General features: G+C 47.3%; 1 protein-coding gene across 6 annotated transcripts in view; it reads right to left on the reverse strand.

Annotated features, from left to right (window-relative positions):
* cux1b (cut-like homeobox 1b) overlaps window positions 1-17,616 on the reverse strand; it is a 149,024-nt gene that overhangs the window by 115,485 nt on the left and 15,923 nt on the right. For all 6 annotated transcript variants that reach the window (XM_046293672.1, XM_046293671.1, XM_046293670.1 and 3 more), the window contains exon 2: window positions 879-989. In XM_046293672.1, the coding sequence (XP_046149628.1) occupies window positions 879-989 (111 nt within the window). The remainder of the gene's footprint in view (window positions 1-878; window positions 990-17,616) is intronic.

A 17,616-nucleotide genomic window follows, 5' to 3' on the forward strand; every position in this document is an offset into this window, starting at 1 on the left:
CAGTGGTCAGTGGTCAGCCTAGCTGTATGAGAACATAGTGCTCTGTGTCAGTGGTCAGTGATCAGCCTAGCTGTATGAGAACATAGTGCTCTGTGTCAGTGATCAGCCTAGCTGTATGAGAACATAGTGCTCTGTGTCAGTGGTCAGTGGTCAGCCTAGCTGTATGAGAACATAGTGCTCTGTGTCAGTGATCAGCCTAGCTGTATGAGAACATGCTGCTCTGTGTCAGTGATCAGCCTAGCTGTATGAGAACATAGTGCTCTGTGTCAGTGATCAGCCTAGCTGTATGAGAACATAGTGCTCTGTGTCAGTGGTCAGTGGTCAGCCTAGCTGTATGAGAACATAGTGCTCTGTGTCAGTGGTCAGTGGTCAGCCTAGCTGTATGAGAACATAGTGCTCTGTCAGTGGTCAGTGATCAGCCTAGCTGTATGAGAACATAGTGCTCTGTGTCAGTGGTCAGTGGTCAGCCTAGCTGTATGAGAACATAGTGCTCTGTGTCAGTGGTCAGCCTAGCTGTATGAGAACATAGTGCTCTGTCAGTGGTCAGTGATCAGCCTAGCTGTATGAGAACATAGTGCTCTGTGTCAGTGACCAGCCTAGCTGTATGAGAACATAGTGCTCTGTGTCAGTGGTCAGCCTAGCTGTATGAGAACATAGTGCTCTGTGTCAGTGACCAGCCTAGCTATATGAGAACATAGTGCTCTGTGTCAGTGACCAGCCTAGCTATATGAGAACATAGTGCTCTGTGTCAGTGGTCAGCCTAGCTGTATGAGGACATGCTGCTTTCTATATTCACGGTGACCTTTCAAAATGGTTGAATCCTTCTAAACTGTAATGTGATTTGTGGATTCAAATAAAGCATTTAAAATGTGTGTCACCTCCGGCGTGTTCTTCTTGAAGTCGCGGCTCTGGTCGATGAGTTTCTTCCTGGACTGTTCGCTCTCATCCTGTCTGTTGGCGAGCTGTGTGGCGGTGGCGTCGAGTTCTCTCTGAAACACACGCACACACATTTTGTTAGAGACATAGGATAAGGGCTTGATTTAAGATTGGGAAGTAGAATAACACTGAAGAGCAGACCACCCATCCCCTCGGATGAAGAGGCGCCCCCCCACCCACCCATCCCCTCGGATGAAGAGCCCCCCCCCATCCCCTCGGCTGAAGAGCAGACCACCAATCCCCTCGGATGAAGAGCAGATCACCCATCCCCTCGGGTGAAGGGCCCCCCACCCCACCCATCCCCTCGGATGAAGAGCCCCACCACCCATCCCCTCGGATGAAGAGCCCCCCACCCATCCCCTCGGGTGAAGAGCCCCCCACCCATCCCCTCGGGTGAAGAGCCCCCCACCCATCCCCTCGGATGAAGAGCCCCCCACCCATCCCCTCGGATGAAGAGCCCCCCACCCATCCCCTCGGATGAAGAGCCCCCACCCATCCCCTCGGGTGAACTCTGCTGGCACAGCATCATTGACATGGGAACACAACTTTATGACATTAAATGCCACTAGTCTATGCCTCAATGTTAGAGCAGCCTTTTCCAGACCCCCAACCACCCCCCAGCGGTCTTGAGAGGAGCCCTCTTCCCCAGCGGTCTTGAGAGGAGCCCTCTTCCCCCAGCGGTCTTGAGAGGAGCCCTCTTCCCCAGCGGTCTTGAGAGGAGCCCTCTTCCCCCAGCGGTCTTGAGAGGAGCCCTCTTCCCCCAGCGGTCTTGAGAGGAGCCCTCTTCCCCCAGCGGTCTTGAGAGGAGACCTCTTCCCCCAGCGGTCTTGAGAGGAGCCCTCTTCCCCCAGCGGTCTTGAGAGGAGCCCTCTCCCCCAGCGGTCTTGAGAGGAGCCCTCTCCCCCAGCGGTCTACTTACTACAAGTTCAGATAGCTGGCCACTAGACTATTCGGTAGGTGAAAACTGAATCAGAAAAGGTACATAGTGAGCACTACGTCATCAATGATTTGAATTCACAAGTCAGTCTGGTGGAAACACCACTGCTGGGAAAATGCTCATTTTCTTTATACGCCATTTTAATGGAAAACCTAGCTACTAAGCAGAAACACATCTAGTTACTGAGCACTCGGCTACAATTCTAACTGTGGGACAAATGCACACGAATAAAGACAGACAGGTCTGTAGTACACTGCTAAAAAAATAAAGGGAACACTAAAATAACACATCCTTGATCTGAATGAATGAACTATTCTTATTAAATACTTTTTTCTTTACATAGTTGAATGTGCTGACAACAAAATCACACAAAAATTATCAAGGGAAATCAAATTTATCAACCCATGGAGGTCTGGATTTGGAGTCGCACTCAAATTTAAAGTGGAAAACCACACTACAGGCTGATCCAACTTTGATGTCATGTCCTTAAAACAAGTCAAAATGAGGCTCAGTAGTGTGTGTGGCCTCCACATGCCTGTATGACCTCCCTACAATGCCTGGGCATGCTCCTGATGAGGTGGCGGATGGTCTCCTGAGGGATCTCCTCCCAGACCTGGACTAAACATCCGCCATCTCCTGGACAGTCTGTGGTGCAACGTGGCGTTGGTGGATGGAGCAAGACATGATGTCCCAGATGTGCTCAATTGGATTCAAGTCTGGGGAACGGGCGGGCCAGTCCATAGCCTCAATGCCTTCCTCTTGCAGGAACTGCTGACACACTCCAGCCACATGAGGTCCAGCATCGTCTTGCATGAGGAGGAACCCAGGGCCAACCGCACCAGCATATGGTCTCACAAGGGGTCTGAGGATCTCATCTCGGTACCTAATGGCAGTCAGGCTACCTCTGGCGAGCACATGGAGGGCTGTGCGGCCCCCCAATTAAATGCCACCCCACACCATGACTGACCCACCGCCAAACCGGTCATGCTGGAGGATGTTGCAGGCAGCAGAACGTTCTCCATGGCGTCTCCAGACTCTGTCACATGTGCTCAGTGTGAACCTGCTTTCATCTGTGAAGAGCACAGGGCTCCAGTGGCGAATTTGCCAATCTTGGTGTTTTCTGGCAAATGCCACACGTCTTGTACGGTGTTGGGCTGTAAGCACAACCCCCACCTGTGGACGTCGGGCCCTCATACCACCCTCATGGAGTCTGTTTCTGACTGTTTGAGCAGACACATGCACATTTGTGGCCTGCTGGAGGTCATTTTGCAGGGCTCTGGCAGTGCTCCTCCTGCTCCTCCTTGCGCAAAGGCGGAGGTAGCGGTCCTGCTGCTGGGTTCTTGCCCTCCTACGGGCTCCTCCACATCTCCTGATTTACTGGCCTGTCTCCTGGTAGCGCCTCCATGCTCTGGACACTACACTGACAGACACAGCAAACCTTCTTGCCACATCTCGCATTGATGTGCCATCCTGGATGAGCTGCACTACCTGAGCCACTTGTGTGAGTTGTAGACTCAGTCTCATGCTACCACTAGAGTGAAAGCACCGCCAGCATTCAAAAGTGACGAAAACATCAGCCAGGAAGCATAGGAACTGAGAAGTGGTCTGTGGTCTCCACCTGCAGAACCACTCATTTATTGGGGGTATCTTGCTAAATGCCTATAATTTCCTCCTGTTGTCTATTCCATTTGCACAACAGCATGTGAAATTTATTGTCAATCAGTGTTGCTTCCTAAGTGGACAGTTTGATTTCACAGAAGTGTGATTGACTTGGAGTTACATTGTGTTGATTAAGTGTTCCCTTTATTTTTTTGAGCAGTGTATTTTCTCCTCCTCTCCTCCTCCTCCCCCTCTCCTCCTCCCCTCTTCTCCCCTGTCCTCCTCACCTTTCCTCTCCTCCCCTGTCCTCCTCACCTCCCCTCTCCTCATTCCCTCCCCTCTCCTCCTTCTCCTCCCCTCCTCCTTCCCTCCCTCCCCTCTCCTCCTCCTCCTCCTCCCCTCTCATCCTCCCCTCCTCTTCTCATCCCCCTCCTCTTCTCATCCCCCCTTCTCCTCCCCTCCTTCTCTTCTCCTCTCCTCCCCTCCTTCTCTTCCTCTCTTCTCCTCTCCTCTCCTCCCCTCCCTTCTCCTCCCTTCTCCTCCCTTCTCCTCCCCTCCTCCCTTCTCCTCCCTTCTCCTCCCTTCTCCTCCCTTCTCCTCCCCTCCTCCCCTCTCCTCTCCCTCGCTGTCTTCTTCTCCTGCCCCCTCTCCTCCTTCTCACCCAGGAGAGTGATTATGCTGCTGGTCATTATGCTAACTAAAACACATAACTAATGACTTAAATATTAAGTGATTTCTTCTAGATATATTACCATAGGGGCCCATGGAGGCCAATCTACAGCATCCCTGGACACACAAAAACCCACACACCAAATTTCGGTCTAAACTCCTGCAATGGGAATACCAGCATAGATTTTTCCATCAAGCTAAATGATTAATCCCAACCACCCATCCCAGTGGGTGTAACGCCAGACCGATCTCAGTCCAGATCCCAGTGGGTGTAAAGCCAGACAGATCTCAGTCCAGATCCCAGTGGGTGTAAAGCCAGACAGATCTCATTCCAGATCCCAGTGGGTGTAAAGCCAGACAGATCTCATTCCAGATCCCAGTGGGTGTAAAGCCAGACAGATCTCAGTCCAGATCCCAGTGGGTGTAAAGCCAGACAGATCTCAGTCCAGATCCCAGTGGGTGTAAAGCCAGACAGATCTCAGTCCAGATCCCAGTGGGTGTAAAGCCAGACAGATCTCGGTCCAGATCCCAGTGGGTGTAACGCCAGACAGATCTCGGTCCAGATCCCAGTGGGTGTAACGCCAGACAGATCTCAGTCCAGATCCCAGTGGGTGTAACGCCAGACAGATCTCAGTCCAGATCCCAGTGGGTGTAAAGCCAGACAGATCTCAGTCCAGATCCCAGTGGGTGTAAAGCCAGACAGATCTCAGTCCAGATCCCAGTGGGTGTAAAGCCAGACAGATCTCAGTCCAGATCCCAGTGGGTGTAAAGCCAGACAGATCTCAGTCCAGATCCCAGTGGGTGTAAAGCCAGACAGATCTCAGTCCATGCTCTGGAGCCTGGTGTTGTTGCCAACGAGCGTTCAGACTGTCGGGACCAGGTTTCAGCTGATGCCAAACGCCGACATCCTTCGTCCCATAGATGGTCTGCCTGTAAAAGCACCACCTGAACTGGACACAGCTAGACAAACTAATATCTTTGAGAAGCTCAGGAAGATTTTGCGATGAAGAGGCTATGACCTGCATCAAAGTCAAGGGCGGGACAGAAACAGGCCCTCTGAATGTAGATTCCCTTGTAAGTGCGCGGTTCGGACAGACCAGTCATCAGCACTATCTGTAGTGCCTCTATTCAAATGACTCTCTACTAACACACGTTTCTGCCAAAATCATTTGAATCCTACTGCTCAGCCACTTTACTGTATGGATATAACTACCTCATCTATCACTGATATCGTTATTGATATTGTTCTTACTGTATCTATATTGGCACTATTTATTTCTGATATTACTACCATGCAAGTAACCATTCGGCTGTACCGTACAAACCTTCTGTAGAGACCCATCCATTCAGCAAGACTTACCAAAATATTGATATATAAAATGAATTTTGGTATGTGTGGTCGTAACATGATTTTGTGACATACCACAACAAAGTCATGTGATCGTATCAAGTGATCACCGCATAAATGTATGGCGCATGCAGCTGTTTATGTACTGTACATGTGCACCTCCCACGGGTGGCGACTCGGGTGGCGACTCGGGTGGCGACTCGGGTGGCGACTCGGGTGGCGACTCGGGTGGCGACTCGGGTGGCGACTCGGGTGGCGACTCGGGTGGCGACTCGGGTGGCGACTCGGGTGGCGACTCGGGTGGCGACTCGGGTGGCGACTCGGGTGGCGACTCGGGTGGCGACTCGGGTGGCGACTCGGGTGGCGACTCGGGTGGCGACTCGGGTGGCGACTCGGGTGGCGACTCGGGTGGCGACTCGGGTTGCATGGCCTTAACTTACGCATGGAATACTATGTGTTTTAATCGTACCTTTATTTAACCAGGCTAGTCAGTTAAGAACTTATTCTTCTTTTCAATGACGGCCTAGGAACAGTGGGTTAACTGCCTGTTCAGGGGCAGAACGACAGATTTGTACCTTGTCAACTGGGGGATTGGAACTTGCAACCTTTTGATTACTAGTCCAACCACTAGGCTACCCTGCCGCCCTGTGTGTATAACAGTATATAAAGTATGCTAATATACTGGTGTGAAGGCATTTCAGTGGTGTAAAGAACTTACTTTAAATACTTTAAAAAGTACAAAAGTATTTGGGGGGGGAAGGGTGGAATCTGTACTTTCCTACTTATATTTTTGGCTACTTTTACTACAATATGAAAGAAAATAATGTACTTTATATTCCATACATTTCCCCCGACACCCAAAAGTACTCGTTACATTTTGACAGGACAGTGGTCCAATTCACACACTTATCAAGAGAACATCCCTGGTCATCCCTACTGCCTCTGATCTGACTGTCTCACTAAACAGAGAACATCCCTGGTCATCCCTACTGCCTCTGATCTGACTGTCTCACTAAACAGAGAACATCCCGGGTCATCCCTACTGCCTCTGATCTGGCAGACTCACTAAACAGAGAACATCCCTGGTCATCCCTACTGCCTCTGATCTGGCGGATTCACTAGACAAAGGCTTCATTTGTAAATGTTGTGCTGGATTGTGCCCCTGGATATACGTCAATACATTTTTTTAAACTTGTGCAGTCTGGTTAATTATAAGGAATTTGAAATGATTTATACTTTTACTCAAGTATGACAATTTGGTACTTTTTCCCCATCAATTGATGTGGCTATAATCACAGCCGTATATATCCCCCCCAAGCAGACACATCGATGGCTCTGAACGAACTTTATTTAACTCTTTGCAAACTGGAAACAATTTATCCGGAGGCTGCATTCATTGTAGCTGGGGATTTTAACAAAGCTAATCTGAAAACAAGATCCCTAAATTTTATAAGCATATCGATTGCGCAACCAGGGGTGGTAAAACCTTGGATCATTGTTACTCTAACTTCCGCGACGCATATAAGGCCCTGCCCCGCCCCCCTTTCGGAAAAGCTGACCACGACTCCATTTTGCTGATCCCTGCCTACAGGCAGAAACTAAAACAAGACGCTCCCACGCTGAGGTCTGTCCAACGCTGGTCAGACCAAGCTGACTCCACACTCCAAGACTGCTTCCATCACGTGGACTGGGACATGTTTCGTATTGCGTCAGATGAAAATATTGACGAATACGCTGATTCGGTGTGCGAGTTCATTAGAACGTGCGTCGAAGATGTTGTTCCCATAGCAACGACAAAAACATTCCCAAACCAGAAACCGTGGATTGATGGCAGCATTCGCGTGAAACTGAAAGCGCGAACCACTGCTTTTAATCAGGGCAAGGTGTCTGGTAACATGACTGAATATAAACAATGCAGCTATTCCCTCCGCAAGGCTATTAAACAAGCTAAGCGTCAGTACAAAGACAAAGTGGAATCTCAATTCAATGGCTCAGACACAAGAGGCATGTGGCAGGGTCTACAGTCAATCACGGACTACAAGAAGAAACCCAGCCCAGTCACGGACCAGGATGTCTTGCTCCCAGGCAGACTAAATAACTTTTTTGCCCGCTTTGAGGACAATACAGTGCCACTGACACGGCCTGCAACGAAAACATGCAGTCTCTCCTTCACTGCAGCCGAGGTGAGTAAGACATTTAAACGTGTTAACCCTCGCAAGGCTGCAGGCCCAGACGGCATCCCCAGCCGCGCCCTCAGAGCATGCGCAGACCAGCTGGCCGGTGTGTTTACGGACATAATCAATCCCTATACCAGTCTGCTGTTCCCACATGCTTCAAGAGGGCCACCATTGTTCCTGTTCCCAAGAAAGCTAAGGTAACTGAGCTAAACGACTACCGCCCCGTAGCACTCACTTCTGTCATCATGAAGTGCTTTGAGAGACTAGTCAAGGACCATATCACCTCCACCCTATCTGACACCCTAGACCCACTCCAATTTGCTTACCGCCCAAATAGGTCCACAGACGATGCAATCTCAACCACACTGCACACTGCCCTAACCCACCTGGACAAGAGGAATACCTATGTGAGAATGCTGTTCATCGACTACAGCTCGGCATTCAACACCATAGTACCCTCCAAGCTCGTCATCAAGCTCGAGACCCTGGGCCTCGACCCCGCCCTGTGCAACTGGGTACTGGACTTCCTGACGGGCCGCCCCCAGGTGGTGAGGGTAGACAACAACATCTCCTCCCCGCTGATCCTCAACACGTGGGCCCCACAAGGGTGCGTTCTGAGCCCTCTCCTGTACTCCCTGTTCACCCACGACTGCGTGGCCACGCACGCCTCCAACTCAATCATCAAGTTTGCGGACGACATAACAGTGGTAGGCTTGATTACCAACAACGACGAGACGGCCTACAGGGAGGAGGTGAGGGCCCTCGAAGTGTGGTGTCAGGAAAATAACCTCACACTCAACGTCAACAAAACTAAGGAGATGATTGTGGACTTCAGGAAACAGCAGAGGGAACACCCCCCTATCCACATCGATGGAACAGTAGTGGAGAGGGTAGCAAGTTTTAAGTTCCTCTGCAAACACATCACAGACAAACTGAATTGGTCCACTCACACTGACAGCGTCATGAAGAAGGCGCAGCAGCGCCTCTTCAACCTCAGGAGGCTGAAGAAATTCGGCTTGTCACCAAAAGCACTCACAAACTTCTACAGATGCACAATCGAGAGCATCTTGGCGGGCTGTATCACCGCCTGGTACGGCAACTGCTCCGCCCTCAACCGTAAGGCTCTCCAGAGGGTAGTGAGGTCTGCACAACGCATCACCGGGGGCAAACTACCTGCCCTCCAGGACACCTACACCACCCGATGTTACAGGAAGGCCATAAAGATCATCAAGGACATCAACCACCCGAACCACTGCCTGTTCACCCCGCTATCATCCAGAAGGCGAGGTCAGTACAGGTGCATCAAAGCTGGGACCGAGAGACTGAAAAACAGCTTCTATCTCAAGGCCGTCAGACTGTTAAACAGCCACCACTAACATTGAGTGGCTGCTGCCAACACACTGTCATTGACACTGACCCAGCTCCAGCCACTTTAATAATGGGAATTGATGGGAAATGATGTAAATATAATCACTAGCCACTTTAAACAATGCTACCTTATATAATGTTACTTACCCTACATTATTCATCTCATATGCATATGTATATACTGTACTCTACATCATCGACTGCATCCTTATGTAATACATGTATCACTAGCCACTTTAACTATGCCACTTTGTTTACTTTGTCTACATACCATCTACTATATGCTGCTCTGTACCATCACTCATTCATATATCCTTATGTACATATTCCTTATCCCCTTACACTGTGTATAAGACAGTAGTTTTGGAATTGTTAGTTAGATTACTTGTTGGTTATCACTGCATTGTCGGAACTAGAAGCACAAGCATTTCGCTACACTCGCATTAACATCTGCTAACCATGTGTATGTGACAAATAAAATTTGATTTGATTTGATTTGGCTGGTGGTTATAGCATTTCGTTCACATGACCCATCAATTTAGTCAAGTGTGTCTGGGTAAATTACTATCACTTTAAGTCTTTACTACACTACTCACTGTTTACTACATAACCTCACATGTCAATCCTGAAAGAGATGGGCGGGGCTGGTTTAAGAGGGTGAAAACGATGCTGAATGGGTGTACACAAAGAAGACCTCTCCAGTAGGTACCAAAACATTCAAAGGCCCTTTTCTCAAAAGTGAGGTTACAAGTTGATCAACTTTCAAAAGCAGAATTACTTTCCCATTGTTCCTCAACTGTAGTGAGTGATATACCATGTTGTAGCTCTGAGTCTCTACTTTTATCTAATGGAGAAAAAAACACCATTTCAAATTTTGCTAAATAAGACCAATTTGAGCCGGTCAGTCACATATAAATGTGTCTGACTACCCAGCTTGGCCAGGCTCGTCTGGCTCGGTCTCAGAGTAGTAGGGCTTGTCTAGGTTAATTTGGGTCGGCCACAAACGCTGCTGGAACAGATTACCAATGTTCCCCAGAGAAACGGCAGCCACACCACAGCCAAACACTACCAGACATAGGCTATAGCTTAATGGCAGGGACAGATATAGCCTAGACAAGAGGGAGAAGGAGGGGCAGATGGACAGAGGTTGAAAGAAGGAAAAGGAGGGTGTGAGGCTGCCATGTTGGAGAGCACCAGGAGGAATCCTGCACAGAATCTAAAGATCTTTTCAAATGTCTGCTTTCTTTCGCCAAGGTGAGAGAAAAGAGAGGAAACCCACACACTGGTTATTGACAGTATCACTGCTCTGGCTGGTATCACTGCTCTTGCGGTTATGTGATACCAGTGATACCAGCCAGAGCAGTGATACCAGTGATACCAGCCAGAGCAGTGATACCAGTGATACCAGCCAGAGCAGCGATACCAGCCAGAGCAGTGATACCAGTGATACCAGCCAGAGCAGCGATACCAGTGATACCAGCCAGAGCAGCAGTGATACCAGCCAGAGCAGCGATACCAGCCAGAGCAGCGATACCAGTGATACCAGCCAGAGCAGCGATACCAGTGATACCAGCCAGAGCAGTGATACCAGCCAGAGCAGCGATACCAGCCAGACCAGCCAGAGCAGTGATACCAGCCAGAGCAGCGATACCAGCGATACCAGCCAGAGCAGCGATACCAGCCAGAGCAGCGATACCAGCCAGAGCAGCGATACCAGCCAGAGCAGCGATACCAGCCAGAGCAGTGATACAAGTGATACCAGTGATACCAGCGATACCAGTGATACCAGCCAGAGCAGCGATACCAGTGATACCAGCCAGAGCAGCGATACCAGTGATACCAGCCAGAGCAGCGATACCAGTGATACCAGCCAGAGCAGCGATACCAGTGATACCAGCCAGAGCAGCGATACCAGTGATACCAACCAGACCAGCGATACCAGTGATACCAGCCAGAGCAGCGATACCAGTGATACCAGCCAGAGCAGCGATACCAGTGATACCAACCAGACCAGCGATACCAGTGATACCAGCCAGAGCAGCGATACCAGTGATACCAGCCAGAGCAGCGATACCAGTGATACCAGCCAGAGCAGCGATACCAGTGATACCAGCCAGAGCAGCGATACCAGCGATACCAGCCAGAGCAGCGATACCAGCGATACCAGCCAGAGCAGCGATACCAGCCAGAGCAGCGATACCAGCCAGAGCAGTGATACAAGTGATACCAGCCAGCGCAGTGATACCAGCCAGACCAGCGATACCAGCCAGAGCAGTGATACCAGTGATACCAGCCAGAGCAGCCAGAGCAGCGATACCAGCCAGAGCAGCGATACCAGCCAGAGCAGTGATACCAGTGATACCAGCCAGAGCAGCCAGAGCAGCGATACCAGCCAGAGCAGCCATACCAACCAGAGCAGCGATACCAGTGATACCAGCCAGAGCAGCGATACCAGCCAGAGCAGCGATACCAGTGATACCAGCCAGAGCAGTGATACCAGTGATACCAGCCAGAGCAGCGATACCAGCCAGAGCAGCGATACCAGTGATACCAGCCAGAGCAGTGATACCAGTGATACCAGCCAGAGCAGCGATACCAGCCAGAGCAGCGATACCAGTCAGAGCAGCGATACCAGTCAGAGTAGCGATACCAGCCAGAGCAGTGATACCAGCCAGAGCAGTGATACCAGCCAGAGCAGTGATACCAGCCAGAGCAGTGATACCAGTGATACCAGCCAGAGCAGCGATACCAGCCAGAGCAGTGATACAAGTGATACCAGCCAGAGCAGCGATACCAGCCAGAGCAGTGATACAAGTGATACCAGTCAGAGCAGCGATACCAGCCAGAGCAGTGTGTGAGTTTCCTCTTTTTTCTCTCATCTTATTTCAAATGACACCGTGCACCTGCAACAAAGATAGCTCAGATGTGCGAGGGCTTTTTGAAACATGTTTCCCCAAGGTCTCATTGTTATGCATAGTACCAGTTCTACCAGGAATCTCCTTTTGGATCACCACTTCCCTGTACAGCCTATAGGCTACTGCCTTCCCTCCTCCTCAAGCGCAAACACATCGTGTTCACATGCATTAATCATTCAAGACTGTATAAATATGGATTCAAGCAAGGCGGAGAAGACAAGCTGCTTATTATTTCAAGTGACCATTAAAATGGAATCTGATTATCCACTGGCAACCCCCCCACCACCACACACACACACGGGTTGGGGGGGGGTAATTCAACTCACGGTGCAGCCCAAGCCTATTACAGAATAAAATTAGAATACAGAACTGGTGTGTGTACTGTGTTAGAATAGAGGGACTTTTAGAAGGGTGGTTGTAGAGCAAAACATTTTCAAATACACCTGAGATGCTGTGACCCTCACCCCAAGCAAGAGAGCTATACTCAGGTCACGTTGTGTTTGTAATGGAAGGTTATATGCTAGGGATGTAGCGATTCACTGGTTACGCATCGGTAACCGGCGCTAACGTTTAACTGTTAGGGATGATGCAAATTTTCGCAGCTTTTTGTTAAAAATCGCGCAACATTTCAACGTCCTGCTACTCATGCCAGGAATATAGTATATGCATATGATAAGTATGTGTGTATAGAAAACACTCTGAAGTCTCTAAAACTGGTTAAATCATGTCTGTGGCTATAACAGAACGTGTTTAGGAGTAAAAATCCCAAGGAAAACTGTTCACCAAAAACACAAAAAAAATATTAATCCGCCAGTCTATGTATTGTCTATGGCGATAGAAAATAGATGAAGTCACGTTTACAATGCCTACAGCTTCCACACGATGTCGCCTGTACTGGCATTTCATTGCATGTTTATCCTTGGTGGGATGACGTATATGCACTTCCTGTCTTGGGGTACACCGAGGAAGTTATGAAAGTGAAAAAAATGGACGATGATTTCAAGACTTGCTGCTATCGAATACAGATCGCCCCGTGATCAATTTTATCGATTATTAACGTTTATTAATACCTGAAGTTGGTTTACAAAAGTAGTTTGAAGTGATTTGTAAAAGTTTATAGGCAAAAAGTTAATTTTAAAAAATGACGTTGCATCATGTAAAGGTGAATTTTCCTGGATCAGACGGCCTTCATAAATGGACATTTTGGGTATACAATGACGGATTTAATAGGGAAAAAGACCCAATTGTGATGTTTATGGGACATATAGGAGTGCCAACAGAGAAGCTCGTCAAAGGTAAAGAATGTTTTATATTTTATTTCTGCGTTTTGTGTAGCGCCGGCTACCGCTAATTCTTTTGTTTAAGTCTCGTTCAGGTATTTCGGGGGGTGCATGCTATCAGATAATAGCTTCTCATGCTTTCGCCGAAAAGCATTTGACAAATCTGACATGTTGGCTAGATTCACAACGAGTGTAGCTTTAATTGAGTACCTTGCATGTGTGTTTTAATGAAAGTTTTATCGAGTACTACAGTTGGCGCTCTGAAATTTCCGCTGATTTTGGTCCCTGTACAGGGACCGCAGCCGTAAAAGGGTATTAATTAAGATGCAAGTGCATCGGTCCACGGGAGCCCAAAGCGATCTAAATGAAGGTATGAAAACCGATTCAAAAGTTACGAATCACCGATTCACTAAAATGCCTTTACTCATAAATTGCTTTCTGTCTTATCTCAAAAATGAGACTCGTTTCTGTTCTAGGGAAACTAGGTGTACGTCGCGAGTCACTCATTCCCAGGAGAGGGATGTAAACATTTATTTCTTATCAAAATGTATTTGTGTCAGAAATGCCTTCTGGAACATGTGAACTTTCAGGTGCATTAATAACAAACTTGTATACCATCTCTAAATATAAATAAAATTATATTAAAATTGCGAGCCTAGTTGGTTTAGCCATGGAAAAAGACAGGAACTTTCCAGCTAACCATGATTGGCTGCGATAATGGGTGGGCTGGATATACCGAGAGATGAGATCAGATTGGTCTGTCATGTAGCATGTTTCTGTCTATAACATGAGCTGCTCAGTAGGTCAAATCAATGCAAATGTATTTATAAAGCCCTCTTACATCAGCTGATATCTCAAAGTGCTGTACAGAAACCCAGCCTAAAACCCCCAAACAGCAAGCGATGGTGTAGAAGCACAGTAGCTCCCTAGAAAGGCCAAAACCTAGGAAGAAATCTAGAGAGGAACCAGGCTATGAGGGGTGGCCAGTCCTCTTCTGGCTGTGCCAGGTGGTGTTTATAAAGAACATGGCCAAGATGTTCAAATGTTCATAGGTGACCAGAAGGGTCAAATAATAATTGGTGTAAGTCATTCTTTCTAGTGCAGATTTTAAAAAATATATATATGTATATATCATAAAGAACTGCAAAAGTGTTGCTAATGCTCTCCACTATCTGGAAGACCGAGGGTTTTGAAATCAGTGGAATGTCCGGTGGGACCAGAGTATGATCGCTAAGGAGATGGAGAAAATTTGGGCTTTCGATTGCAAATATGCGGAGGGAAGTCGAAAAGAGAACCTGTCTTCGGATTACATCTTGCAACTAAGGGCAACCATGGTATCCATGACAGAGAGGGAGAAGCGTTCATCCATGTATCCAGCTAAGAGAGTCTAGCTAGCTACATTTTTAGATATGAAACTTTTCAAATTTTGTAAGAAAGTAGTTTTCATTGTAAGTTAAAACGTACGGTTAGCTCGCTAGCTAACGTTAAGTGTATGATCTGTGTAGTAATATTATTTGTATCTCAGAGTCATTTGCATTGCTAGTTATAGCCTAATGTTAGCTAGCTAGCTAACATTGAAACCTAGTTGGTTTGCGTTATCTACCTTCAGATTCATGCAGGGTGGTAACGTTATGATTGGGGATTATAGTCCATTGTTTTGCTAGCTAAGTCTAAACAAAAAGACTCCACGATGCAACTAAACATTTCGCTGTGCCGTTTACAACTTCTGTATCCTGTGCATGTCACAAATAAACTTTGATTTTATTTGATAGTGTGTTTACCAGAGATAATGTGAACAACAACAAGATCTGCACCAAAGTCAAATGAGGACGTTAAGCCAACGAGTCCAAGTTTTAAAATTCTCCAGCAGAAGCCCTGCTTTTATTTCGACACGCAACCGTAAGCTATTTTCTGTAACATGAAATAATTATCTTGTTTAGCTAAAGTGAAGACTTTGTCCGCTCTATGATATGGTCATTATTTGAAATGGCTTGCAAGCTAACTTAACATTAGCTAGCTAGCTAACAAGCTAGAAATGAACTAAATCATTGTTTAGAAAGTTGCTTTTAGTTGCCTGGCTAGCTAGATTTACATTTACTAAATACATTTTTTAAATGGATGGGTTTATTGGTGTTATAATTTTTTTTTTAAACACACCAGTTATGCTATTTTGGACCACCAGGCTGCTGATGTCATGCAGCCTGTCGTTTTTGTGTTTATACCTTTTCAAAACGACAAGTTCGACGTCGGACGATATTAGAATGTTCACGATGTCACTGCGACAACTATCTACAGACGTAGTATAAACCAGTCTTTAGTCTTGAAATGTGTGGCTGTTTAGTATGGCTACTGTAACCGTACTCCCTCTGTTTAGCACATGGCCTCATGTGAAACCTTAAAGAGATGGGCGGGGCTAAGACTTACGCTGGTGTTAAGGATTCTGAATGGGTGTAGATAAATAAGAACTCACCAGTAGGTGTACCAAATCATTCAACGGGCCATTTTCTCAAAAATGGGGTTACAAATTTCAAAGCAGAATGACTTTCTCATTGCTTCTCAGCTGTAGTGTATGATACGCCATTTTCTAGCCTTGAATCTCTACTTTTATCAAATGTTTTAAAAAATAATAATAATAATAAATGTTGCTACATGAGACCGAATGGGGTCGGTCGGTCACAAATAATTGACGCGTTCTCTCCTTCAGCCTATCCAACTTCTATGCATGTAACTGGGGATAATATTAATCAGATAAATGTGGTCACCATGCGGGAGACGGCTGCTGGCACAAACAAGAGGTAGTAGTAGGCTTACCCATAAACTTTTGTTATAGACAAAATACTTATTTTCCACCATAATTTGCTAATAAATTCATTAAAAATCCTACAATGTGATTTCCTGGATTTTTCCCCCTCATTTTGTCTGTCATAGTTGAAGTGCACCTCTCATAGTTGAAGCACAGGCCTCTCATCTTTTTAAGTGGGAGAACTTGCACAATTGGTGGCTGACTAAATACTTTTTTGCCCCACTGTAGAGAGTGACAGTGCTGTGCTGGCTAGCCTGTCTAGGAGGCTGTAGTTCCTCTGTGATAGAGAGAAGCTGTGGTTTGATGGGTCTGTTTATAAACAGAGATCCAAATCTGACAGCAAAGGAGCAGCCGTCAGAGCTCACCTCACACAACCCGACGAGTAAACACAGGACTGAACCCAGACATCAGATTTCAGGCTGTGTGAATTAAAACACAGGACCAAAGGAACAATCAGTCAAATGAAATGCATTATGCCCTAATCTATGAATTTCACATGACTGGGAATACAGATATGCATCTGTTGGTCACAGATACCTTAAATAAAAGGTAGGGGCGTGGATCAGAAAACCAGTCAGTATCTGGTGTGACCACCATTTTTCTCATGCAGCACAACAGATCTCCATCACAGAGTTGATAAGGCTGTTGATTGTATCATGTGGGATGTAGTTCTACTCTTCTTCAATGGCTGTGTGAAGTTGCTGGGTTATGGCAGGGAACTGGAACACGCGGTCGTACACGTCGATCCAGAGCATCCCAAACATGCTCAACGTGTGAGATGTCTGGTGAGAATACAGGCCATGGAAGAACAGACATTTTGTGTACCGATCTTTGCGACATGGGGCTGTGCATTATCATGCTGAAACATGAGGTGATGGTGTCGGATAAATGGCACGACAATGAGACGCAGGATCACGTCACAGTTTCTCTGTGTATTCAAATTGACATCAATAAAATGCATTTGTGTTCATTGTCCGTAGTTTATGTCTGCCCATACTATAACCCCACCACCACGGAGCACTCTGTTCACAACGTTAACATCAGCAAACAGCTCGCCCACACGACGCCATACATGCGGTCTGCCATCTGTCCGGTACAGTTGAAACCGGGATTCCTCCATGAAGAGCACACTTCTCCAGCGTGTCAGTGGACATCGACGGGGAGCATTTACCCACTGAAGTTGGTTACGACGCCAAACTGCAGTCAGGTCAAGACCCTGGTGAAGCCGATGAGCACGCAGAGGCGTTTCACCGAGATGGTTTCTGACAGTTTATGCAGAAATTCTTTGGTGGTGTAAACCCCCAGTTTCATCAGCTGTCCGTGTGGCTGATCTCAGACGATCCCGCAGGTGAAGAAGCCTGATGTGGAGGTCCTGGGCTGGCGCGGTTACAAGTTGTCTGTGGTTGTGAGGCCGGTTGGAAGTACTGCCAAATTCTCTAAAACAATGTTGGAGGTAGACAAATTGAATATTAAATTATCTGGCAAAAGCTCTGGTGGACATTCCTGCAGCCCGCATGCAAATTGCATGCTCCCTGAAAACTTGAGACATCTGTGGCATTGTGTTGTCTGACAAAACAGCACATT

The sequence above is a fragment of the Oncorhynchus gorbuscha genome, linkage group LG13, assembly GCF_021184085.1.
Source record: "Oncorhynchus gorbuscha isolate QuinsamMale2020 ecotype Even-year linkage group LG13, OgorEven_v1.0, whole genome shotgun sequence".
In the NCBI taxonomy this organism is placed as follows: Eukaryota; Metazoa; Chordata; class Actinopteri; order Salmoniformes; family Salmonidae; genus Oncorhynchus; species Oncorhynchus gorbuscha.